Here is a 27,401-nt window from a genome sequence, read left to right as displayed (position 1 = left end):
GTTTTATCTGCTAAAATGTTTGAATTGGGGTTTTCTGGTTTTGGTCTCTTCCTGCCACATCCCCACGAAGATTCAGCAGTCCATTTTGCTCACGCGCATGCCTGACCACGCCGGGTCGACCTAAGCGACCATACGCAGGGCCTACAGAGAAGGAGCAGAGCAGGGGGAGGGTGTGGGTGGTTTTCCCACGTTGCTCATGGGATTCCCCTCCTGCTCATGACAGATTTTTCGATATTTGGCACCTTTTTGCATACAGGCTTCTTCTGATTCTGTTTTAGTTAAGTCTGTTGCCAGCCCCTCTGTGCTTCCATTTACACCACCTCTGGCTTCCAAGGTACTCCCTCACCCCCAGAAGGGGTGCCTCCCCAAGACCGTCAGCTCTGGTCCTGTGCCCTTCCCAAGCCCTTCCCCTCTACTCCTCTGCTGCCAGAGCAGGCTCACCTCGGGGTACACCTTTGTTGCTATCCAGGTGCTGATATTGCTAGGACTCCAGTAATTTATTGGCAAGTCATTTGCTGCTTCATGACTGGACCACTTCCGACCCACGCGCACATTCATCCCCAGACTAGCCTGGCCACCCGCATTCGTTTCCCAGGGCAGCAGTGACAAACGACCACAGACGTGGTGCCAAAGCAGCAGAAGTGGATCCTCTCCCAGTTCTGGGGACCAGAGCATGGCGTCCTCAGTCAGGGCCACCCTCCCTGTGGAGTGCTATGGCTCAGAGAAGGGAGGGTCGGGCTTGTGGGACTCCAGGACCACCTAGGTCAGGGTTGAGTCAGGGAAGCTCCGAAGGTTGGGGGGCCACCTAGGGGGGTCAGGGCCCTCTCTCTGGCCAAGATGTGGGAGAACCCTTCCTCGCCTGCTCCTGAGGCACCTGCTGGTGCCACCTGCTGGCGTTCCATGGCTTTTAGCTGCGTCCCTCCAATCTCTCCTTTCTTGCATAAGGACGCCAGTCATTGGATTCAGGGTCCACCCTAAAGACTAAAGCTCTTGGTGGCTTAACACAGTTGGACTTTATTTCTCACTCAGTGAAGAAGCTGCAGGGCCTCTGCCCCAGGCAGTCATCTAAGGACTTGGCTCCACCTTGTGGCTCCAAGCTCCTCGTGGGCCTTGGACTGCTCCCCCTCCAGCCGGTGGCTGGGGAAGAGGAAGGTGCTCCTCTCCTGGGAGGGTTACAGAAGCCAGCCCTGGAAGTGGGGCACACCTCTTCTGCCTGCATTCTCTAGCCGGCACGCAAATGGCCACGTGTGCAACTGCAAGGGAAGCTGGGAAGCGTAGTGCCGCCAAGAGGAGGGGAGATGTATTCTGTAACAGCCAGTCCCTCCTCGCACATCTCCTATCCCTCTGCCCTGCCATCTCCTGATTTTCGTGTAATGCTCTCGTCACAAAGATCCTAGATGACGAACTCCATCCCTTACACAGGCACACAGCAGTCTCTGTGTGTGCCGTGGTTCGGTGAACGTTTCTCCCTTTCTTGGTTTAGCCTTTTCTGCCCATATTTTAACGCATATCATTTTTAACTTCTATTTTCACACCTTTTTACCTTGCATGTTCCTTTGGTAAAGCTGCTGATTTCCAGAGGTGCCAGCAGGGGGGACACCCCTCCCATGCCTTGGCTGGAAGGGCCCTGAGCCCTCTAGGCAGCCCCCCAACCCTCAGGGCTGCCCTGACCCAACCTTAGCCTGGGGGGTCCTGCAGACCCACAGGACCGCCCCTCCCTCCCCTGTGCCATCTCCTCCTGCCACAGCACTCTACACCCAGGCCTCACGCTGGGCCAGGGGAGTCCATTGCTTCACACCTTCCCCCAGAACACTCAGCCAGAGTCACACCCACCTCCGCTCTGGCAACAATCCGATCAGGGTCAGCGTGGGGTGGGGATGTAAAGATGCCTCAGGGAGCAGGGCTCCCTGGCTGAAGAGAAGTCCTCAGTGTGGACTCCCAGTGTGTTCCTCCCAACAGAGTGAACGATCGCACTATTCTCAAACTTCCTCTGTTCCCAGATGCGGTCATTCCTTGACCTACCCAGGCAGTGGGTCACCCTTTACAAACCCTGGGGGCCCTGCCTCCCGGTCCAGCACTGCGCTGTGGATGCCCCCAGCTGGGAGAGACACATATCCTGCCCTTGGGGAAGGCTCTACAGTTTAGAAGCGACCATCCTTGGGCAGAGACAAGACTCATGACACTGACACTGGCAAGTGCCCTTCAGGTGATTCGTGGGAGGGGCCCGGGGAACCCTGCCGCATGTGCTGGCAGGAATGAATAGATCCCCCAGGGAAAGCTGCACGTGCTCAGGTGGCCCGAGAGGTCATGCAGGCTCACAGTGGCGTGCGAGAGATGAGGTCGGGGAGACCGAGGCTCAGCCCCTTGGCCTCTGCCTCACCACAGCCCAAACCATCTCTGCCTTTCCCTGAATCTACACGACCCCTGAGCAGGGCCAACTCCACACCTGTTTGACTCACCAGCCCACCCAGGGCCCTTCCCCATCGGGGCCTGACCCCCACGGCCTCTTGGCCTCTGTTATAACCACTGTTGCTCGGGCTGATTAACCTACTGATGATGGGAAAAGACTCCCAGGCCTAAGAGCAGTTACTGTGGCTCCTCGTCCTGGAAATGTGATCTGAAATCTCTCACATGGAGGCTGCTGCTGCTGCCTTCTTCTCACGGACCCTTCTTCGTAGCTCGTGCCCGTCACCATCTCATGGGTCCTTAGACCCAACCGGGGACAGCCAGTGGCAACGCTCTGGGAGCACTGGGCTGGCCTGTGTCTTCTACCTTCCACCGCCGCCGCCCCCTCCTGGTCTTCAGTTTATAGGCCCCTGAGAATGGGAGGCCAGGTGCCCACCTTGGTGAGCTACCTGAGCAAACAGGTTCTGAAGTGGCCTGGTTAGAGACATCAGAGCTGGAGGCTCTATGGGCTGACGTGTACGCAGCCTGTGACAGGACACTGGCATCTCAGGGGCCTGCTGGGCTCTGTTACCGGGTGTTGGAGAGTTAAAACTCGCACCAAGCAGGCTGCGTAAAAGAGAAGGCTCACTTGTCCACCTACGATGAAGTGCACAAAATATGAGGTTACAGCGAAACTGAAAAGACTACTGGAGTAACCTGCTCCTGTACACTTCTTTCTTCAGTAAGGCCAGAAAATTATAAGGAGCCAGCAAACACATGGACAAAAATTTTTTAAAACTTTCGGAAGACCTCATATGGTGGAAAAGTTTCCAGCAATAAGACTTGAACAGAGTTGGACCAGGGCTCCGTTTCTGCCCACTCAGAAGCGGGCGCCAAGCAGGCCCGAGCGGACTGACAGCGTACAACCTGGCTGCCCTCTCGGGGCCCTCTCCTCACTTGTAAGGGGACACACAGGAAAAGGGAAATCAGCACCCGAGATTTTATGGGGCACTGTTCTTACTACAGAAACATCACCTTTGTATATGTATGGGAAAGACCTCCACCTGCTGGGCGTTCACACAATTTCTGAATACATGTAGAAAAAGATCTACACTGACAATAAAAATGTTAAACACTTTTTTTAAAAAAACAAAAGAGCTTTAAAATGCAGTCAGAAGGACATACTGTTCTCCACTCTGTCCCCACTGACTGCCGCAGGAGGCAGACGCCACAGCTCACCTTGGTTCAACAAAGACACCGGAAGGTCACGTTTCCTCCCTGCAGAGGCCCCGTACGAAGGGTAAGTATTACAGGGTAACTCCCAGTGTCTCTTCACTGTTCTCCCCAGGAGAAATCCATCTTGTAGCCCAAGGTTACCAGCAGACTCAGGCCTGACACAACTAGCACAGTCACTGTCCTGTCACACTGGAAGATGCGGCCCAGGTCCCAGAGGGGCCCCTCTGTCATGCCTGCTCGCCAGTGCCCCCTCCACCGGCCCCTGAGCCTTTGCCCGACGCCTGGGCCTCTGAGGAGCGCGAAGCCTGCTTTGGCAGGTGGATGGGGATGTAGACGTTGGACGCACTGTGCTCCTTGAGGTACTCTCCACCCTTCTCTTCATATTCTTTCCTGGTGACCCACACGTCGTCATCTTCTAGGTGGTCCAAGGCCCAGTCCCGAGCACCATACCAGGCATCCAGCACGGGGTTAGAGGCAAGTCGAACCTGCAACACAAAGAGAACGTCCGTTCACCAGAAGGCCATCTCCCATCAGGATTCGAGGGATGAATGTTCAGCAGGCCCAGCTGCAGCCCCGTACCTTTCAGCCCCCAAAATATACCAAGACAGGTCCCAGTGAATCCCAGGACAGTGCCAGACTACCTCTGCACCCTCCAAACAAAGCTGAGCTGAGATGCCCTCAACTGTCCAGAAGACTCGACCTCACGGAATGAGCAGCTGTCAGCTACCTTATGAACACAAGACCTGCCACTCCGGGTCAGAGAGGGACCAGTGCCTCTCCTCCTGGTCTAGTGATGCTGATCACAGGCTGTCAGATGGAGAAGGAAGCGGAGCTGGCACTTGACCTAGAGGAAAGGCCTTCCTGGGCCAATCCCCTCCCAGAGGGGAGCAGAGGGGAGCAGAGGAAGCAGAGGGAGCAGAGGCTGATGATACGGAGCGGCTCTGGCCAAGGTAGCCAATGAGCCTCAGGGGAAGTGAGAGCAGAGGACGATGCTGCCAACACCCAGTCTGCACTGCTTGCCCTGGGGGCGAGGCGAGGGGGCGACATTCTCCATGTTCGCTCCTTTGTATCCTCTGCACTTTATTCTGTGCAGGCCTTCCTTTTTCAATTAAAAAAAGAAATATATGGGACATGATTCTGCTTTAAAAACTGAACATAAAGACCAGAAGGAAAGCCACAAAAATGTTAACAGTGGATATCTCTAAATGACGAAATTATAAAGTGAGTTTTCTCGTTTGCCCTTTACTTCTTCAATCAGAAATGAATAATTAATGCGATCTTCAGAGCAGCCGCTACGTGAACAATCCGTACCTGAAAAGATGACTGGAAGGGTCTCATCGCCAACAGTTCCTTCTCGATCCTGACTTTCATCCCAGGATACATCACGTTTCCGCCCGTGAGGAAAACGTTCTGAACCAGCACGTCCTGGACGTCCTTTGGGTACCTAGGAGAGAAAGGGTTCCTTCTGGCAAAGGTCCTCAACTTGAGCATCAGAAGAGAACACAGATGTGGACATGTAAGCTCTCAGCACAAAAGGGAAAACATCTGCACAGGAAGTTTTTTTAAAAACTTCCACCTTCTATTATTTGTGTCTTTGCAGAAGGCCAAATAGTCAAAACCGCACTTTGAACGGTCAATTCATTTCCTTCGCATGGTTAGTATGCCTTTCTAACATGTGGTTTTTAAAACCTGACTTCACTGAGCTGTGCTTTACACACAGTGACGAAGTCTGACAAATTCCTATACCCCAGTGACCCTCGTCGCCACACTCTCAGGGCAGAACGTTTCCATCACCCAAGAAGCCCTGCCTCCCTTTGAGGGGCCACTTATTTTTAATAAGTTTTATCGTACACACGTCTGACCACTTTCCCACCATTAGACAAAGCTGACAGCCACCAATGGTAGCTGCAATAGCTTTTCTTCTTTGCTAGGAGTGAGCGTCCATCCTGCTTAGCCACCAGCAGCCACAGCACTGAAAGCTGCGTTCCTTACTTGTCCAACTTGAATCATGAAACTCACACTACAGGGAAATGCCCGTGTAAATGGGAGGGGAAGTGTGCCCTTATAGAAACACAAACTCCTAAAGAAATGTCTATGGGAAAGGGGAAAAACTTGCAATTTCTGCAAACGGTAGGGGGGTTTACAATCGCCAGTCTTCAATAACGTCGTGTATGTGACAGCCGGTGCACATACATTGTCACGTTGCTCAGACTTAAAAGAAATTCTTAAAGCTCCTCTAATCCAGAAAATTCTTTTCTGAGCATTCATATGTACTGAAAACAATTACAGAGCCCCAGCCACTCGCCCGGCCTGGTGAGAGATAAGGAATACCACTTGAGCACAGCAAGTCAATGAGGAGAGAGAGAGAGATTTCCAACACCTGGCCATCAAATCTACCATTCAAAGCCAAGGGGCCAGTTTGGGGAAAGAGAAGGAAAAGAAGTTCCAGCCTCACCTGTCCAGAATGTACTGAAGGGTCTCTGCTACCCCCGCCTGCTCTTCGCCCAGGAGAGACGGCTGGAAGACAATCTCCGGAGCTCGGATTCTTTCCGTCCCAACGAACAACTGATGATACGCTGCCAAGTTAAACACGGGCTTTGAAAACCCAAGGTTTAGAAGATATTTTTAGGCCACATGACAAACATCCCAGCTGCCAATTTCCTCCCACTGCATGGTCCATGCCAATACAGCTCCGTCCACGCCAGAGTAACCTCTCCCCAGCTCTCCTGATTTGATAATTCCACTTTTCTACCTCTTTCCCACCTACAAATCTGCATCATGAAACAGCCCCCAAATAGCAGAGGGAAGGGACTTTGTGAAGAGCGACAGCAGAGAGGCTGGCAGACCAGACCCCCCGCCCAGGGCCTTGCTCTGCGCCCTGGTTCCTGCACAGCCGAGCCAAGCTGAACTAGCCATAATGTTATTGGCTTAAATTCGAATTAAACCACTAAAGTTAGTCTTCAGGTCTAAAGCCTCCAATTACTTGCTCAAATGTTTCTATCGGACAGACTACTCCACACAGATTCCCTGATCTCGGTGCTGGAACTCCAATCAGTCCGAGTGAAAAAACCCTGACTTTGGATGTTTTAGGTACTGGAACTCCCCCCGCCTCACCACCCATTCCAGAACTATAACTGAGATTTTTTAAAATAACATCCCCAAAGAAGCAGACTAGACTGGCCTGGTCATTTATGTCACGCCTGCAAAGCATGAGCATGGGGTCCAACCTGGACAGTGGGGACCGGCTTCTCCACTTCAGGTGTTTCCTCGGAAAACAAGGGTTCGAAGTCACTGATGCTCTCCACGTCTTCCAGAGATGGCTCCAGGGGCTCCAGGTCAGGAGTCTGAGGACAGAACGAACGACACGGGACGGACCCTGTAACTTCCATGAGTCTCACTTCTGTTAGCTCACCATCACAAAAAAGAACTGGAAACCCCCAATGGCCTAAAAGGTCACAAAAAACTATGAAAATTTTCTCAACTATTAAAAAAAAGAACACGCACGAACACAAGGATTAAAAGACTGAAAAGCCAGGAACGGGCTCCGCCCTGGTCCCCCCTCTCCTATTACACAAGCCTCTGCTCCCACCCTCTCTCCGAAGCCTTCCGACGGCCCGCTGGTGCTTTACAAAGCACACACGCTACCAGCAAAACTGAATGCATCTCGTCAGTTAACAAACACGCGTGCTGACACTAGTGGGCTTGACAAACAGTCCCTCGGCAGTAGGTCCGCTGGGCTGATGACGCGACAGAAGGGTCCTGAGGCGGCAGACACTTCCCGTCCGTGGAGTCCCGTGGGCCAGGCTCCCTCCTCAACGACAACAAGCCCAGGCGGGGCCTGATGCGCAGGGACAGTCCCAGGACAGGGTTTAGAACACGGGTTCATTTTGACCTGGACGAAAGCAGTTAGGCGGGAGTCGGGTGGTTCTGGGGGAAATCTTCAGCCACCTGTGCTGCTGCCGCATGAAGGCAGATGAGTTTAGCCTGCGGGACTCAAGAGGGACAAGCCCCAGGAGAACTGTCCCACGGCGGTCCGCGGAGACCGCTCCAACGGGGCAGCTGCTGCAGAAAGGGCCGTCTCATGAGATGGGGTCTCAGGAGGGCTCACCTGAGATCCCTGCGTTCAGCATGCATTCTCCGAGTCCCTTCTTACTCTTAAAATCTATGAGGCATCACCGATATAATCCGGAACACACAGACACACCCTCTAGAACCTACCCACATACACTTCAGATGTAAACTAGCATCCAATGCCCTTCAACACACCCCAACACCCCCCACAAAAGTCACGTGGCGTATGTGGCTCATAGATGGGTGACAATGTATTCTCAATCCTGACTAATATGCATGGCTTTACCATACTTACAGGGAAGGTCCACCCCGGAAAGGACAGGGAATATTTCTCCATGTGATGCCAAAGAACGGGATGAGTGGGAAGGATTTAGAAATAGGTAATTTAAGGAGGAAAGTAGGTGGACTAGGAGGAGAGAATCTCAGGACCTTGATCTTGGTGACGGAGGTGGGAACATCGCTGCCGATGCTGGATCTCATTCAGGAGCAGGGACCCCCGCTAGCCACACAACCATACACAGACGAGGAAACTGAGGCTCAGGAAGTCCAGTAAGTCCCCTACCACAACATTACACTAGTAAGTGGCGGAACCTTGGCCCAAAATAGAACTTCTTAGCTCCAAAGTCTTTGCTCTGCCTTAAGTTGAATTCTGTAAATCATGACGTCCCACAAAGACTTTCAAAATGAGATATTCAAAATCCAGCTTGTTACCCTCCTAAGCCGGGTCGAAGGCACTGCCTTCCAACCACCACCTTTCAGGGCAGCCTCAGTGTGACCCGAGTGCGCCCGGGTCGATGCTCTGCCTGAGTCTCGGCTGCACCGCCTCCAGCCGGGCACCCCGGGCGGTTCCTTCCCTCCCCCAAGTCTCGCCTGCCTCGCTTGTAAATGGCAGTGATGACAGCACTCACTCGAGATGCAGACGGGCTCAGCACCAGGCCTGGCACATGTCGTGTGTTCTGTTACCATCAGCCACTGCCACTCCTGTCACCTCTGTCCCTAACTGGCACCAAGATCTTAGGACCTACAGTTGAAGTGTCTCCTCCACCTCTACCCCCCAGACAAATTTCGGGTCAACTGCAACACATTTTTATCCCCTCTTCCCACCTCCGGCCTTGCCTCTCCCTATACCTGTCATCCTAACTGCCACCAGTTATTTCCCTGTACCGATTTCACTGAATTACTTCTGTGCCCAACACACTTTGAAGGCTTTGTCTGTATGAGGGACAATATCCAGGCTGATTGATAGAGACCTTCATACCCCCAGCGGGTGTGGCTCAGTTGGTTGGAGCATCACCCAGTAACCGACGGGGTGTGGGTCAATTCCTGGTCAGGTCACATACCTGGGTTGTGTGTTCAATCCCCGCTCTGGGTGCGTGTGGGAAACGACCAATGTTTCTCTCTCTCTCTCCCAAAGCAATAAAAACATGTCCTCAGGTGAGGATTTAAAAAATAAATAAAAAGACCTTTATAGTCTGGCCCTGCTGCCCCTCCTGACTTCGGCTCTCCCACTCTACACGCCAAACGTGCCACGCTCCCTGCTCATGTGGTTCTTTCCACCTAAAATGTCCTTCCCTACTCACTGGCTACTTATGGAAACCAAATAATTTTTCAGGGCCCAGCTTAAACATCCCAATCTTTTTTTAAAACTCCCTCTGTATTCCCCACAGACCTACCACACACCTGACAAGTGTTATTACAGCCTTCCAAGTGTGGTTCTACAGCCCCGTGTTTTAGTTTGAGGCACCAAGAGAACAGGAACTATATCCTCATCTCCTCTACTCCCCTTATCCCTGGAATACCACACCCAGCTCTGAGTGGGAGACCCCTGGGACACCTCCTCCCATTTCTCTGAAACAGAAAAGATTATAAAATGTTTGAGTTTCAAAAGGCTGCTTGAGCCCTGCCTGGTGTAGCTCAGTGGATTGGGCGCAGGCCTGCGAACCACACGATCGCGGTTCAATTTCCAGTCAGGGCACATGCCTGGGTTGCAGGCCAGTTCCCAGCAGGGGACTCACAAGAGGCAACCATACATTGATATTTCTCTCCTTCACTCCTTCCCTTCCCCTCTAAAGATAAATAAATAAAATCTTACAAAAAAAATTTTAAAAAGGCTGCTTGAGCCCAGGCCAGTGTGGCTTAGTTGGCTAGAGCATCATCCCATAAACCAAAAGTTCATGGGTTCAATTCCCAGTCAGAGCACATACCTGGGTTGTGGGTTTGGTCCCTGGTTGGGGCATGTATGAAAAGCAACTGATCAATGTTTCTCTCTCACACTGATGTTTCTCTCCCTCTTTCTCCCCCACTTTCCTCTCTCTAAAAATAAATAAATAAAAAGAAGAAAGAAAAAAAGAAAAGACGCAGCATGGCTGCCTACAGAAGCACAAGAACAGGCAGAGGCCAGCTCTGAGCTCGGCTGTCAGGAAAGGGAACTTTCTACACTGGGCTCACTGGGCTTGTAATCAATCACCCTTAGTTAATAGGTACTGACTATTAAAGCTCTGGAAACAGACCAGTCAAATTTGTTGTGTATAGAGAAATCTTCTAAAGTCGGACATTTCAAAACCTCCCTAAGCCCAGAGGGACTTGAATACGTACCCCCAGAGCACAAAACAAAGTAGGGACTTAAAAAGTATGTGCTGACTGAATGGAGGTGTGGGTGAATCACAGCATGTAACAGATACAAAAAAATTAACAAAAAAAGGAAAAATTAGTCCTTCAGCTGCTCAGGAGTCACATCTTCAAAGTCGTTTTTCTTTCTCCTTTTTAAATCTGCACCTGCTGGTGGCTTAGTGCACAGCTCTGGTGTAAGGACGCTGATGTCCTGGTGACATGTTAAGCATGATAAAAACTAAGTGGATGAATAAACGACACAGAAAACTCGGTTCTGGATCCCAGTAAAGAAAGAGCTCAAACGGAAACACAGATCTGACAGCCGGGAGAAGCAGACTAGAAGATGCACGCTGGTTCTACCACCGCTGATCTGGATGCTGTGTGTGAGTGAGACACAGAAACGGGCCCCTCGACCCGAGACCGCAGTGAGGCATTTAGCTGTGGCTGGGATGCCCGACTCAGGAGCTGCTCTGTCACACAGGCATGCTTGCGACCAGGGGCTGTCATGTCGTCCACGGCCCATCAGAGAGGGGTAGAGACGGGAGGTGAAGCAGGGGCCGAGAGTGAGCCTCCAGCGAGGAGGCGGTTACTGAAAACACCAGCTTCGTGCAGAGCCGGAGAGCTCTGAAGTCACCGGCCAGCACCACACCGCACCCAGCATCAAACTGGACTTTTCTGCAGGACTCTCTTTATAAGTATATGTTTTAAAGTAATTTGATTTAAAAACAAAACACCAATAAGCTAGAATGGTCAACCCTGACCCAGAAGTGTCACAAACCAACACCAAGTTCCTCTGTTTGAGAACTCTGGAGATGGCAGATTCAGGAACAGTGAGTGCCCTCACGAACACCTTTCTCCAGCTCTAAAGGCAGGAGCGCCAACCAGTGACTTTCGGCCAAGGCGTGACCTGCAGGCGGCCCCGTCACCACTCAGGGCCCGTATCTCCACCCGCACCCCTGCGCTGTTGGCCATGTCAGCGAAGAAAGTTAAGGGGAATGTACGACTAACAGCCAAAGGACCCTCGCAGGAGAAGTTCGGGTTCCAGACGGCACCGTCTGACTGGCGTGCTCGTGTTCTTCCCACTCTACACACACACGGTCCGCTCCCTGGGGGGCCAGAGGCCGACAGGGTGAAATCGCTCAGGTCAGAACGTCAGGGGGCACAAGTCAGTGCTGTCACTGCCTCATCTGTGTGCCTGTGGACATCACTTGCTACATCGGCTCTCTCTGCCCCAAGTCTGGTCACAGCCGCTGCCTTTTATGTCAGCTTTCTCAAGACACCACTCCCACCCTCAGAAAGGGCTGCTCTCTCTACATGACCCCACGGGCCCTCCCTCCCCGGGCACTGGTACCTCAGGCTTGTTGTCCACCACATCCACCTCGAGGGTGACTTCTGACTGGAGGATTTTCTGCTTGGCTTGCTCCACGGCTGAACTGAGCTTGTGTATGTAGGACTGCAGCTCTTCCGGGGAGTCCATGTTCAGCTCCATCAGAGCTTTGTGAAACTGATCCATGTGGCCGTCCTCTAGAAGTTCCTGAAACCGGAGCAGTCCCAGTGCACCCCCAGAGTCACCAGTGCAATCGCAAACAGGAAGGAAAGAGCAGTAGCTCAGAAGTCAAACAGAGAACAACGGCAGGAGAGGGCTCCCAGAGCTCCCCAGCCTGCCCCACCACAAAATCACCCCTCACCCAAAGGTTCCCACAGCTATCCCGCCATGCCCACCCCCGCAGATGTCTCTAGGCTGCCACTGTATCCTGGTTTCAGCACCACATGACCAAGTAAAACTACCCTATGGTGACAGGCATCGGAAACGCTGTCATCACTTGGGTGGGGAGAGCTGGGAAGGGAACCAGCAGCAGACATGAGGGAGACTGCCAGGTTGCTGGTAATGCCCTCTTTCGGGGTCTGGAGAGCAGACAGGCTGTGTGGTTCCCATTGTGCAAATGCACGCGCTGGACGTGTCAGGTTGGCACACTTCACAGTGCGCATGCTGCACTTCAGTTAAAAAGTTAAAAAATGAAGGAGACTGTAAGGCTGACACAAACCAGCAAAGCCAGAGTCCACAGCTCTTTTAGAAAAATCTGCTGCTACACCATCCTCGATACCGACGATCTGAAACTCCTTCTGGACCCCAACAAGCCCCGAGGAGATGTGTTTTATGGGTAAGGAAGAGCACACGGGAGGACATTCCCTGGGACCGTGCTGCTGAGCAAGGCCACGGCCGGGATGTGCCCATACCTGCACGTACAGCAGTCGGTCCAGACGCTCCTGATCCAGCTGCAGCTTCTCCTCCCGCCGCCGGGCGTTGAGCTCCTGCAGCCGCCGCAGCTGCTGCTGGCGCCGCTCCTGCTTCTCCTCGGCGGTCAGCGTGCTGCCGAGGAGCTTGCTGGAAAACGGGAGCTGCATCTTGTGGACGTTGTTCTCATAATAGTCCGGGCACTGCCATTTCTGCAGTTCTTCAAAGAAACAACTTTGAAAGTTAGGAATAGCAACACTATTAGCAGAGAAATGAGACAGTCAACACTAGGGTTCCAGGTCTGAGTAAGATGAAAAAAGCACACATCATCCAATTCCCAAGGCACCTAATCAGCTAAATGCAACTACAAAACCTGGACGTAATACCAACAGACCTGTTCTAAAATAACTGCTAAATAAAGGTCTTCAGACAGAAATGGTACCAAAAGAAACACTGAAATATTCAGAATGAAGGAAGAACAACAGAAATGATGAAAATCTGGTTAAATGTAACAGACTAACCTCCTCTTGAGTTTAAAATGTTTGACAACTAAAAGTAAAAACCATCACGCTGTCTGATGAGTCCCCAATGTACGCAGATGACTACACGCAACAACTCCAGCAAAAAGGAGGAAAGACAAAGGAACCTCTAGCCGGCCGACAGTTCCACATTCCACTTGAACTGGTAAAATAGCAATTCCAAGCAGACTCTGTAAAGTAGGTTCTCCAGAGCAACCACTGAAAAACTATAGAAGGATACAGTAAAAAACCACAACAGATAAAATGTAATAATGAAAAATTTTCTAAGTATTCTAACAGACCAAAAGAAGGCAGCAACAGAAAACAAACAATAAAATAATGGACCTAAATCAAAATATTAAATTAATTTAAAATCATCTTAACATACCAACTAACAGAAAAGAGACTGAGAAAATATACTACAGAGAGAGTAAAAGTAAAAGAATGGAAAGGCGTCCCACAGAAGCACTGGTGATAAGAAAGCACCCTGGCTGGTATAGCTCAGTGGATTGAGCACCAGCCTGCAAACTAAGGGGTCGCGGTTCGATTCCCAGTCAGGGCACATGCCTGGGTTGCAGGCCAGTTCCCAGCACAAGACACGCGAGAGGCAACCATACATTGATATTTCTCTCCCTCTCTCCTTCCTTTCCCCTCTAAAGATAAATGAATAAAAATCTTAAAAAGAAAAAAAAAAGAAAGCTCGAGTGGCTATATTAATGTCCAAGCAGACTTCAAAGCAAAGAAAATTGCCAAAGATAAAAAGGGACATTATATCAATATAATGATAAATTGTTCATTTGCTAAGACATAAGAATCCTAATAGGTACCTAACTAAAGACCTTTAAATACTTGAAAGCAAAAACTGATAAAACTGAAAGGCGAAATAGAAAAATCCACGATTATACCTAGAGACTTTAACACTCTTCTCCTGATAATCGGTAAGAGCCAGCAGATGGAAAACGAGCAGGCGGGGAATTGACAGACCCCACAAACCAGCAGAGCCTGAAGGGCATCAAAGGGCACTCCACCACCAACAGCGGGACGCACGTCATCTTCTGATCTCTTCCCGGGTGTGCAACACTCAACAAAGCAGACCTTCACAAGTGTAACTGATAGCAGACAAAGAAAGTTCTTTGATCTTATTAAACTAGAAATAAATCACAGAGAGATAACAGGAAAACCTCCATAAATTTGGCTAGAAAGCAACACATTTCTAAAGAATTAACAGCTCAAAGACAAAGTCTTGAGGGAAATTAGAAAACATCTGAACGCAATAAAAAATAAAATATATCAAAATCTGTGGGATACAGACACAGCAGTGCTGGAAGAAATCTACTGCTCACATTAAAAAGAACAATGGTCTCATAATATGCTAAGCTTCTGCGTTAAGAAGCTAAAGGAAAAGAGCAAAATAAGCCTAAAGCAAGTAGAAGGAAAGAAATAATAAAAAGAAATTAATTAGATTATCTAAATTGTCCTACATCTATTGAAGAAATTGAATTCATAGTATAAAAAACCCTCAGAAAAAACTCCTAGGCTCAAATGGTTCCACTGAAGAATTCCACCAAACATTCTTTAAAAATACCAATTATACTGGTATTGTAATATCAATTATATTTATACAGTCTCTTCCAGAAAGTAGAAGGAACACTTTCGAGCTCATTTGACAAGGTTAGCATCACCCTGATACCAAATCCAAACGCAGTAAAAACTACAGACCAATATCCCTCATGAACACAAAAATCCCACAAAATATTACCAAATTAAATCACGCAATATATATATAAAGATATGTACATGAACAAGTGGGTTTGCAAACCAAACCTACTTCAATATTTGAAAAGTAATCATTACAATGAACAGTCCAAAGCAGAAACACCATAGAGGATCATATTAATTGATGTACAAAAACCTTTTCACAAAATTCAAAATTCATTCATGATAAAAATGATCAGCACAACTAGGAACAGAAAGAAACTTCCTTAACTTGGTGACAGGCATCTGCAAAACACCTAGAGCTAACATCATGTACTTAACAGAGAAAGACGAAATGCTTCCCCCTACAGCCCGGGGACAAGGAACTGGGACACGGCAAGAACGCCCACTCTCACCATGCCTGTTCAACATTGTACTGAAAGTCCTCACCAGTGAAATAAGGCAAGAAAAAAGAAATAAAAGACAAAAAAATATCAAAAAGGAAGAAATAAAAGTCATTACAGATGGCATGTCTACACACAGAAATTCCCAAGGAATCCACAAAAAAACAGAACTAAGTTTGGCAAAGTCACAGGATACAAGGTCAACACAGAATTAACTGAGTATCTATCCACTAGCAATGAGCAACTGAAAAGTGAAAGAAAAAAAACAAAGAAATAAACACTTAAGCATAAATCTAATAAAACACGTGCAGGGTCTATATCATGAAAACTACAAAATGCTGATGAAAGAAATCAATAAAGACCTAAATCAATGGAAAGACACACTATGCTCATCAGCTGAAAGATTCAACAGTATGAAAAATGTCGATTCTCCCCAGGAGGTTTAATCTTACCTGGATTTATATTTAGAATGTTGTTGCTTAATATCCAATCTTATCTGTAGATTCAATGTACTTTCAATCAAAATCCCAACAAAACTTTTTCATAGATATGGATGGACAAGCTAATAGTAACATTTATATGGAAAGGCAAAAGAACTAGAATAGCCCAAACAACTTTGAAAACAACCTATGTAAGTTATCAATTAACTAAATAGTTTATGAAAGTCAATACCCAAAGAGGGAGGGGATTCTAAAAACTAATGGATAAAAAGTGAGAAAAGAGTCATCCTGGGAACAATTTAAGGAACACCCCCAAAATCGGACACTATCCAAAAGCCGCAAGCAAACAACGACCTCTTCATTACCTTCCACATAATCCTCAGCGATGTAGCTGTGCTCATGCAGGATTTCCTCCATGCGGCTGAGCGTGATAGCCGCCAGGTGCCCGGGATACTTCAGCTGCAGCAGACGCTGGAGGTAGCCAGCTGCTTGGCTTCCTCCCAGATTGATGCGTTTGCAATTTTTAGCGTCTAACCTACAACCAGGAGATGGAAGACAGCACTTGGTTTTTGGCAACGTGAAAGAGAATATGGAACACCTTTAAGGAGAAAATAATTTAATGTAGATAAAAGGGAAAGAAACAGACCAGCTGGGAGAACATAAAACCTTACAGTTAGAAGGGACTTTAAAGTTCCCTCGGTCCAGCCTCTTAACCAATGCACAATTCCTAGTCCACACCCAGACAGGCACGGGGCCATCTCACTTCTGGCACAGGTTTCAGAAGGACACCCCTTGAATGGGAAGAACATGTACTCTCAAGTCAGACCCTTATGTGACTCACCATGTATTTCTCAGATTGTGGTCCTGGAACCAAGTATCCTAGAATTAATTATCTGCAAAAATGTGAAATGTGCCAATTCCCAGGACTCATTTGCTCTGGGGTGGTCTGGGACTCTACACTTGAACAAGCTTGCCAGGCAACTCTCCTGCAGGCCAGACTTTGGGAACCCTTCCCCAGACACTTGACTTCTACTGACACAAACATATGAAGCAATCACGCATATGTTGGCTTACTGTAATCTCCTCAGAGTACCAGGTCCCTTTCACGAGAACCGAAGGGGAAGAGCCAGAATCACTTCATTTTCTCAATGCGAGAAAGAGCACCAGAGCACTAGGAAGTTGCTGTGTACTGAAACGTCGCTGCTATATCACATCTCACCAGCAGATGCCAGCACAGAACAGAATATGCTCCAATCTGATCACTGCTCAGACTTCAGGTAAAATCATTTTCTAATACATAAAAATAACATTATTCTTCATTTCTGCATATTGTCTTACATAATGAAGAGAAATTTCCACTATGGGGCTTAAGATATTCCACAGCATTTGTTTTGACTTAAATGTTCAGACAGCTTTACAGTTCACAAAGTGCCTTCATCTACGTGGTCTCATCTCATCCTCACGGTACCCTGAGCAATCGGTGTGTCCTAATTTTACATGGTAGCAAACTAAGTGAAGAGGTTGGGTGCCTCATCCTTAGCAGGGCTGCAAAGCCAGGGCTCCTTTCCCCACTCATACACACTCTTTACTCAATGTGAAATCTTCTCAGGAGAGCGTGATGCTGGCCTTGTCTCTTATCAGGCAACAAAGGCCCAACTCTAAAATGAGAACAGATTTTAAACACAACAGAAACTACTACCCTCACCTTTTATTTAACTCAAAGACATTTAATAAGTACCTATCATGTGCCAGGTACTGTACCTGAAAAAAGTCTAACCTATGGTGATTAAAGAGCTTTACATGAAAATAATACTGTCTTAATAAGAAAGTGACTCCTGAACACAAAGGCAGTCTATATTAAGTTTACTCAAATAATTTATTCAAATATTTTTATTGAGCCCCTAGTGCCTGCAGGGACTGTTATCTCACCATAAATCAGAATTATAAAATTCTGGAATTGTGGATTTGGACCATGCCATGCCAACTCCCTCCAGGAGGAGGGAGGTCAAAAAGGATGGAAGGTGAAGTGACTTCACCACAGTCACAAAGTGAGATAGGTCACAGCTAAGCCCAGAGGCCAGTTTATGGTCCACCTTTAAAGCAGGCACCCAATAAATGTTTCCTGAACGCTTCTCAAAAGAGTACTCAAATGCTGTAAGTGCGACTCACCTCCCCTCTAAGATGGGTAAAATATGCGTACACTGGTATCCGGATGAAATGATGAGCCCGCTGGAAATCAAGTTCTTTGGCTTACTGTGGTAGAAGCTGAACAGGCTGTCTATTCCGTACGCCACCTTGGGAATCCCGTAGCACTCAAAAAGAAGCTCAGACATCATTTGTCGTGAATACAGTGGGTTGCACACGGCTTCTGTCAAAACTATGGGATGATCGACACAGCCCTACTTTGAAAGAAAAGAGCAAAAAGATGATCAATACAAGAACACTCTTCTTAAAAACGCCAAAACCCCTATTGCAAGGGCTGAATTTGCTTTTGGTCTCCAATCAAAAACCTGACCAGAAGCAAGGGTAAAGTACTCATTTCATCTTTACTGGAAGTTGTTTTAGAAAATGTGCACATAGCATCAATTTAAGGTTACTAAGTCAAGCCTCTTCCAAACCATCAATAAATCATCTTGGCCCTATCTTCAAATACCTCCAGAAGCCAACAGCTTCTTGCCATATCTCCTGCTCCCCGATACCTCCCTTATATAAGTCACCATCATCTCTCATCTGGGTTTCTACAACAGCCTCCTCACTGGTCTCCTTGATTCCACTGTATGACCCAGGTCAGTTCGTTCTCCATACAGCAGCTATACTGATCCTTTTGGAACATAAGCCATGTCTCTCTTCTTCTCCACATTTCACTCAGCAAAAAGCCTAGAATGTGCGTGACTTGGCCTCTCTTACCTCTCTGACTTCCTCTCCCATTTACTGCTCTCCTGCCTTCCCCTGCCTGCCCTGCAGTTCAGATTAGGGCTCACTTCTGCAGCAGGGTCTTTTCCCTGGCTGGCTCCTCCAGAATACCATTCCCTCAGAGACTCACATGGCTTGCTCACTCAACCGCCTCCTTTCAAGGAACGGGTGAGTTCCGATTACTTAGGACCACCTTTTTCCTGAGTTGCACCCTGACCATGTTACTGAGAAAATATAATCTTTTCCTATCATGCCATAGAATCTACTACTCAATTCTATTTATTGTCTGTCTTTTCATACTAGAATCTCTGTCCATACTAACTCCACAATCCACAAGCACAAGTTTTGGGTCACACTCACGAACGTATTCCAAACGCCCAGAAAAGTGCTTGACACAGAGTTCAGTGCTTAATACACATTAGTTAATAAATGCATTAACAAATGAGGCACATATCCGAATGTATGCTCCAAGAGAAAACGGGCGTTGTTCTGTTCACTGCTGTACCCCAAACGCCTAACGCAGAGCTTACACACGTTAGGAGCTTGCACTTGATCGAGTGACTAAATGAGTGACTAGATAACAGTGAGTGCCACTGGAATGACTATTATTTCTCCAAGGGCAGAGTGTGCACAGACACTACCTCATCGCTCCTCCTCAAGCCCAACCCACCTCCCTCCCCCCACCATTCACCTGCGAGGAGACACCTAGGTGCTGGAAGCTGTAGTCAAACAGCAGCTCCTGCAGCTCCAGGTTAACTGGGACGTTGCGGTCGAAGGGCGAGCGCAGCATCCAGCGCAGCGGCTCCAGGCTACCTAGCGCGTTGCCCACCTGTGGACCTGCTCCGCCCCGAGCCCCGCCACGCCCGCGAGCGCACACGGCGCGGAACTGCAGCCGCGGTTCTGGGCCCGCGTCCGGTCCGGGACACGCCCAGCCGGCGCGGATCTGAAAGGACCCGTTGTCCAGCACCAGAGGCACTGGCAGTGGCCCGAGTGACACCGGGCCGGCCTCCAGCACTGGGTCTGGAGTGGCGCGAGCGTCACGGAACGGGAACACGTTCCCCACCGGCCCAGCGCTAACGGTCGCCATCTTGCAACGCGCTGGCTCCGCCTTCCTCTGCTGCGTCCGCCCTGACAGCGCGAAGCCCCGCCCCCTTGCATATAAAAACGCCTCTTGGCTCCGGTTCTAAAGAGCTTCCGAACCTCACCTCGTCGCTGAGTCCCTCGACTCTCTTCAGCTGACTCGCCCCTCGTGGCCCAGGCTACCTTCGGGATCGCCAGGCCCGTCCGTCCTCGCCATTAAATTCTGCAGTTCGTAACCAAACCTCTGACCTGACCACGCCCCTTCGCTCTAGCCCGGACTCTGGATTAGTAAGCCCCGCCCCATGTGAGCGTCACCAAGCCCCGGCCCTCCCAGCCTCCAGCAAAGGACGCTAATCTCCATGGGGCCCCGCCTTTTAGTTTAGCCACGCCTTATTTTTGGGTAACTCACCTTCAACGGCCTTTGGCTCCGCCTGCACGTGGTTACGTAGCCGCTAGCCTTCTAGTCAAGGAAATGCAAAGTCTGGGTTGCTGGTTCAACTTCTCGGCTAGGGAGCTCGCTAGGCAGGCATGTTCACTTAGTAAAAATTCATCAAGCTAGCTATTTATGATTTGTGCACTTTTATGCATCTGTATTATATTTTATCATACAGTATAGTTTTAAAACAGCGTTATGTATTTATGAACTTACAAAGACTGTGCCCTCTAACTGGAGACCTCAAACACTAAGAAAAATACTGCTGTCTTTCGACATGTATACTCTCTTCCTTTTAGTGACACAGCTTTCCCTCGTGGTCATTTCGCTTGTTGTGATCCTGAGTTTTGGCCAATGGAAGTGGGAGTGGAAGTGATGTGGACACCCCAGCCTCCAAGTTTTAGTTCCAAAAAGATTGGGCACACTGCCCCCTCCTCCATTTTCTCTTTCCACCAGCTAGGGGGAATGACAAGAATTAGAGCAACACCTTAACCCTACCCTCCCAGTGCTAGAACACTCAAGTTTGAGAGATAAAACTTAAGTTTGAACACTTAAGTTTGAGAGATAAAGCAAGCTCATTTAAAAAGGTGACAGTGAATAAACATCCTTAGCAAGAGATGAGACCCCAAAACTTTCTCAAGAACATGTACAAACACTTCTATGCCAAATTTGGAACTAGCTTAATGACAAAATCAGATTAGAAGTGTTGCCTTCCATTACAGTCCATCATTTCAGACATCTATCCGAAGGTATCCATCATCAAGCTAAGAAAGCAGGGACAAGCAGAACACAGAGGCCAGTAAATAGAAGTGAGTGTATCTATGTATATCAATATGGGAAAATCGCCCAGATATATTTTTTAAAGAAAGAAGTGAAGGCAGCCCTGGCTGGTGTAGCTCAGTAGATTGAGTGCGGGCCTGCAAACCACACAATCAAGGTTCGATTCCCAGTCAGGACACATGCCTGGGTTGCAGGCCAGTTCCCAGCAGGGGACTCATGAGAGGCAACCATACATTGATATTTCTCTCCTTCCCTTCCTCTGTAAAGAAATAAATAAAATCTTTTTAAAAATCTACTAACATCTTTAAAAAAATAGTGAAGGCAGTACTGTGTATATCAGACTCCTTTTAAGAAAGAAGGGGGACCCAAATACTTATGTTTTTGCTTATATTTTCATGCAGATAGAAAAGTTAATAAAAAATTTACCTCTAAAGAGGGCATGAGGTGGGTGAGTCAGGTGTGCGAGATTGTTTTACTGCATGCTTTTTGATACACTTTTTATTTTTCACCATGTGAATGTATAACCTTTTCAGAAAAAAAAGCACTATGTATGGGTGAGGTAGATTGCATTACTCTTAGTGCTTCATTCACTTATAATAGGATCATGCATACCATCAGCCATGTGACTTTGTAGGGTCTTTCCCTATTGACACTGATACTGGTCTTGACCATGTAACTTGCTTTTAGCCAATGGGTTGTGAACCTAATGTAATTCAAGTAGAGGCTTTAAATGTGCTTGTGCAGTTTAGACTGCCCTCTTGCACTCCTGCTATTAGTCACAAAAAGAGCATGTCCAGAGTCTAGACAGGATCAGAGATACGTGGAGAGGACCCAAATCCAAAATGCAGCCTGGAACCTAAAGCTGAGCTGTCCCATGGACCCATGAACAAGAAAAATGTTTGTTCTTATGATCCACTAAAATTCTTGGGTTGCTATGCAGCATTATTGCTGCAGAAAGCTGAACAATACACTAGATCAATGCTGTCCAATTGGTACTTTCTGCCTTGATGGAAATGTTCTGTAATCTGTCATGTCTAATGCAGTAGCCACTAACCACATGTGGCCATTGAGCACTTGAAATGTGAGTAATGCAACTGAGGAACTGAATGTTTTATTTTATTTACATTTACATTTAAATAACCATATGCAGCTGGTGGCTACTCTTGTACAATGTAGCACTAGACAAAAATCTATGGCTGTGATTATTTGCCCATGGAAATTACTAGAAGTGAGTAGACCATAAGCTTGCTGTACTAGTTTCCTAAGGCTGCCAAAACTAAGTACCGCAAACTGAAATGGCTGAAAATGACAGAAATTTATACTCTAATACTTCTGGGTGCCAGAAGTCCAAACATTAAGGTATCAGCAGAGCCATGGTCTGCCTAAAGGCTCTAGGGAAGAATTTGTTCCATGCCTTTCTCTTGGCTTCTTGTGTTGTTTGCAGCCCTTGGCTTGTGGACACATCACTCCATTCTCTGCTTTCACTGTGTGTCTATGTATCTCCTTTCCTCCTCTTTTAAGGGCAACAATCATGTTGGATCAGGGACCCACCCTACTTCAGCATGACTTCACCTTAACTAATTATACCTGTACATCTGCAAAAACCTTATTTGGTCCAGATAGGATCCCATTTACAGATACCAGGGGTTAGGACTTCAAACATATCTTTTAGAGAGGCACAATCCGACCCACAACACCACTAAGCTTTGAGGAAATTGTATTGCCAAGAAGGCACACGCCTGGAGTCCAAAATTCTGTAGGTATCTGACCCCTAAGGTAACTGTAGGATCCAAAAGGTGATCAGAAGGAAGCTGGGTATGGAAGTGGTGCAACTCCAGAAAGGAGATTCTCTCCAAGATCCTCAGGAGGATAATGAATAAGAAAGAGCTTCTCAGAAGGCAAAGCCAGGAGCCACTGACAACAGTGGACAAAGGAGTTCTCCCTGCAAAGAGAGGCAGAGAGCTGTAACCAGGAAAGCAGATGATCCTCCCCCTTGGGGGGTCTTTGTAATAGTCTGGTCAAGTTTACTCACATTGTTTTTGGTATACTTTAGCCTTCGGGTACACCTTCTCACGGTGGCTAAGAGAATGCCTATGACAAAGGCTGACAGAATCACTACGGACAAAAGGACTGAGTCCATACTCTTGGAATGCCCTTTACTGTGAAGAGTGATCAGGGCATGGAGATTGCTGGTCCGATTATAAAGCCTTACAGATTGAACAACACTTACAATAAAACCCAGTCCAAATTACTGCTGAAGTGTTCCAAGGTGGGGAATGATCAGCAGATAAATGCTCCTCCCCCCCACAACGAAAGCCAAAGAGCTTACAGAAGCCTGCCCAGGCTGGGGAACACCCACTAAGGTACCGGTGAGGAAAGGGTGACGTTGGTATAGCTGAGCTGATGTGAAATGGAGTGTGTGTTGTCAAATTGGCAGAAGGGGTCCCACCAAACGGGGTGAAGCCTGAGAAGTAGATTTTATTTTACTTGAACTAACCTGGGGACTTCAAGTTTTGAATTTTGCAGTTTATGTCAATGCCTGGAGATATGTAGATGCCTGTAGATTGCCCTCGGAAGGACAGTTGTGCCCAGCACACTTCGATCATTGCTGTACACCAGTGACCGCTGTGTGAGAAGCATGCAAGGTGCTGCCGTCTGGGTCCCACCCTCCAGGGAATCTGATTTTACCATATGGGGTACAGTGTGGTCATAGGATGCTTTACAGTACAAAGCAAAATTTGAGAATCAGTGTTCCAAGGGCCTTTAACTCCAAGTGTGGCTTGCAGCTCCGCAGTCCTAACATCAACCTGGGAACTTGTTAGGAATGCAAAATCTCCAGCCCCACTGAGACCTACTGAATCAGGAACCTGCATTTTAACGAGATCTCCAGGTAATTCGTGCATGTATTAAAGTTTGAGAAGCATGGGTCTGGTCCTCCTACCAGCTCTGACTTTTATGTGAAAAAGAAATTCAACTTATTTTTGGTTAAGATGCTCTCAGGTTGGTTTCTGTTCTGACTAGCAAACACACATTTAGGTGATTGAGTGATGCATGTGCTTTGGCTCCTGAGGGGTTCTGCATGGCAGGACCCAAGACTATGGAGCCATCGGAAACCTGTTCCAAGAAAACTGTTCCATGTGCCACCCAGTCTGCCAAAGCTTGACCAGGATGATGTGATGGGAATAGGCATCAAACTGGGTGGGCTCTTTGAACTGTGATTCATCATGGCCGATCATGGCCTTGTGCTGGGCCTAGCTCAGGGATCCCTGGGCCAACTGCCTCGGTAAAGAAAACATAGCTGTGTAGCCAAGGAGACAGGCAGCAGATTTGGGCTGGAGGCCAGGAATTTAGCATGGGGTCTCCAGCTTCCTCCCTGATTCTGCTAACTCACTGATGGTATTATTGGACATGGGGAGAGCTGTGGCCTTTTAGTAGCCTGCCTGTCCCTTTGTAGACATCGTTGGCACAACTTGGGATCTGCCTCTAGACTCCTACTCTTTTTTGTAGGACCAACTTGTGTCACCTTGGTTTTACTTTGCTGGGGGTCAGAGCAGAGTGTCCCAAAATGTGCTTGCCATGGAGCAAGTTCCCTTTGCTGCAGGTGAGTGAGGACCTTGGTTGGTGAGAATACTGTAGATAAATTAGTTCCATGTCCTCCAGGCAGCCCTCAGCATAAGGTCTTGGCTCCAGCTGAGACCCCAGCTAAAATGACAAAAGACCAAAACAGAGAAATCATAACAGGGTCTGGCAGACCAGCAGACCCTTCAAGAGTTTCACAAGGACTCGGCAGCTTTGGGATTTTTGAGGCTCTTTCCCCTTACACTGGACCTCCAGCCCTTAGATTTATGGGGTCCTGGTAAAACAGAGTTTAGTCAAGATCAACAGAGGCCCTGTCTTTACTGCTGCACCCCCAGAGCCCAGAACAGTTCTTAGCCCAACATGTGACCTAGAGTGGGCGCTCAGTAAGTATTTGATGAAGATATCCTGTGTGCCTGCCAGAATTCGTACAGATACTGGGTAATGCTAATAATTCCTTTAACTGTGCTCTCCCTTGCCCAGCCTGTAACTCCCTCCGAAGAATCCTCAATCTCTTCGCCGGGTTTCTATGCCAGTCCCAGAGGGTGTCCGGGAGCTCCTGGGAGTGTAGACCTCCTCCTTCCCCTCAACCCCCACCTCCCCGGATTTGGCTGGGCTCTCAGCACCGCTGGACTGTTCTGCTGGGGTATTTCTGGCCAGAGGCCCCTCCTGGCCTGACCCTTTTGGACCCCATAACTGGCAGGGGTGGCACCCACAGCATCCCTGTGGAATTGTAGCCAGACCCTTGAAAACACTCAGTCCTACCCTATAGGCAGTAGAGCCCATCTCTCAAGCCCTACCTTGCACCCAGGCCTGAGATCAGCAGGAGGCAAGAGAGGCATTTCCTTAGAGAGTAAAATTTAAGGGGGTGCAGAAATTCAATAAGCAAGGTAACATTTTGTGCAGTTATTTAAAAAAATCAAAAACCAAACTGAATTGTGATTTTCAAAATAACACAATGAACAAAATAATACAATTTGAAATAAAGACAGAATTGGTATCGCTAGTATTTCCTTTAGACTCAGACTCAATACGGCTTAATATAGATAGTGCGGCTACCAACCTGCTCCATCTGAACGCCATTGTTGCTGATCTCACATGCCTAGGTATTTGGGAGGGAACTGTATTGACGAATGTTGCCTCGTCTATCTTTAGACTCAGACGGCGAGCTCACTGCAGACCGAGGACAGAGTAGGTGTCCATCCTTTTAACTTCTACCCACGCACTTTGGTGTTGGGGGGAGGGGTGTGGAGATGGGCCCCAACTACTCCTGCTCCCCGTTTCTCCCGGCTGCCTGGAAGCGAGTCTGGGGATGAATGTCCTACAGACCGTGCAGGGCCTCCCTAGGAATACTAGGAGGCTGGCTCTGCAGCGCCTGCCACCCTCGGCACCCACGCGGGGGACGCATGGGCTCCTTCAAGCCCAGCACAAAGCCAGGAGCCAGGAGGAGGTGGAACGGAGCCAGGCGAGTCCCTGGAGGTGTCAGCAGCTTCTCAGAGTCTGCATGTGTCTCATTTGCCCTTTTAAAGACGGGAAGGACGGAGTTGGTGCAGCTTGACGTTCCCACCTTCCCTTCCACTGCAGAAGTTCGGGCTCTTCCTGAAGCCGAGCTCGGACTCAGAGCGCGCCCTGAGGTCCAAGGACCCGCTGAGGAGCATGGGAGGCGGCAGGGGGAGGAACAGTCAACTCCCCAGGCCCGTGAAACATCGGAGGGTGTAGCGGGCCTGGAAACTGAGAGTCCTCTGGCCAGCCCCGAATCCTGAACGCAGGACCATAGCGACGAAAGGGGGTTAGGGAGATAAAAAGCAGACATTTCAAATGGTCCATTTAAATCATCAGAACCGCGAGCAGCAGAAGGGACCGGATCTTATGCCTCTTCCGGCTCCCACTTCCATTCGGTGGAAGCAGAACCAGGGTAATTCAAAACCATCACTACCACAGCAGGCTCGCAGAGATGCTCTGCACACACGTGCACGCACAGACGTTCATCAAAGCTCTCACGAGACGCAAACACAGCTTTCCCCTCACCCCACGCGCACATCTTTTTATAGGCATGCTCTCTCTCATACCCGCACACACACCCACATCAATTGCAGCCCGCAGGGAGAAATGGACACCGTGCTCAGGCATTCTCTGGGCTCTTCCCCACACCGATTGCGTCTGGAGAAATTGTTCCCAACAGTACCCTGCCTTCGTAGCTTCTCTAGGGGTGAGAGAGGAACCCCGAGAACTTCCCAGCCTTCCTGAGCTCCTGATCCCCTCCAGAAAGTCCAACCACAACTCTTTCTAACCACTCCAGGCCGGGCACTCCTGGAGGCAGTATGAGTGCTGCTCCTTTCTCGCGATAATATCTGCAGGACAAAAGCCTGGGTAATTCAAGCAAACGCACGCTTAAACAGGCTGCGCAAAAAAAAAAAAGGAAAGACCTGACCCAAAAGGCTCAGGGCTGTTGGTCCTAAAGCAGCCAGATCTCTTTACTGTGGCTGTGTAAGCCTCAGCTTGGGCTGTGGGGTGGGGTGGGGTGTTCTTTAGGGTGAGAGATGGCCCCGAGCCCAGGCAGTCATGCTGTGAATTCCTGCATGTCCTTGTTTACCGCCTGCCTCTCTACTAGGCTGGAAGCTCCACAGGGCAGGACTGAGTTTGTTCCTCCTGGAACCTGGCAAGATCCCAGCTATGATGGTCTGTCTATAAATGTGCATTGAACAAACATGTAGTGCTTTGTACATATTTTTTTTTTAATTGGAGGTTGAGAGCATCCACCAAATTCTGGGACAGATCCAATCCTGGGGAGAGATTCCAAACGAGCCTTTTCCTGGCCGTCGAAGAGCCTGTAGAGCCAGCTGCCCCTTGGTTCGGACTAACCATCCTTCTCTCTCCTCGGGGCTCTCCCAGGACCCTTTAAATACCGCTGCTTCGTCACGCCCACCGGCTTCACTCCGCCGGCCAGAGCCGGCTCCCCCACCGCCCAAGGAGCGCTGGGATCCCCGCGGACGCAAAACGCAGAACGGACATGAAGCCGCGGGC

The 27,401-nt window shown here is 48.8% G+C and overlaps 1 protein-coding gene across 2 annotated transcripts; it reads right to left on the bottom strand.

The window, feature by feature from the left end:
• Nucleotides 1–3,159: 3,159 nt before the first annotated feature.
• ACTR5 (actin related protein 5) lies at nucleotides 3,160–19,833 on the bottom strand. 2 transcript variants are annotated; one of them, XM_037044056.1, is made up of 9 exons: nucleotides 19,200–19,833; nucleotides 17,765–17,994; nucleotides 15,961–16,130; nucleotides 12,541–12,758; nucleotides 11,654–11,836; nucleotides 6,849–6,965; nucleotides 6,077–6,216; nucleotides 4,933–5,065; nucleotides 3,160–4,106 (listed from the first exon to the last, which is right to left on the bottom strand). In XM_037044056.1, the coding sequence occupies exons 1-9, from the start codon at nucleotides 19,593–19,595 to the stop codon at nucleotides 3,849–3,851; spliced, it is 1,845 nt and encodes a 614-aa protein (XP_036899951.1). In that variant the 5' UTR covers nucleotides 19,596–19,833; the 3' UTR covers nucleotides 3,160–3,848. The 2 variants fall into 2 exon arrangements, with proteins under 2 accessions (XP_036899951.1, XP_036899952.1); XM_037044057.1 differs by having other exon boundaries at nucleotides 17,765–17,997; nucleotides 19,200–19,284.
• Between the last annotated feature and the right edge of the window lie 7,568 nt (nucleotides 19,834–27,401).

The sequence above is a fragment of the Sturnira hondurensis genome, unplaced genomic scaffold (genome assembly GCF_014824575.4).
Source record: "Sturnira hondurensis isolate 20B ecotype Veracruz unplaced genomic scaffold, ASM1482457v3 Scaffold0004136, whole genome shotgun sequence".
NCBI classification, from domain to species: domain Eukaryota; kingdom Metazoa; phylum Chordata; class Mammalia; order Chiroptera; family Phyllostomidae; genus Sturnira; species Sturnira hondurensis.
Note: the sequence above shows the minus strand (reverse complement) of the source record. Positions and strands in the feature narration are given on the sequence as shown.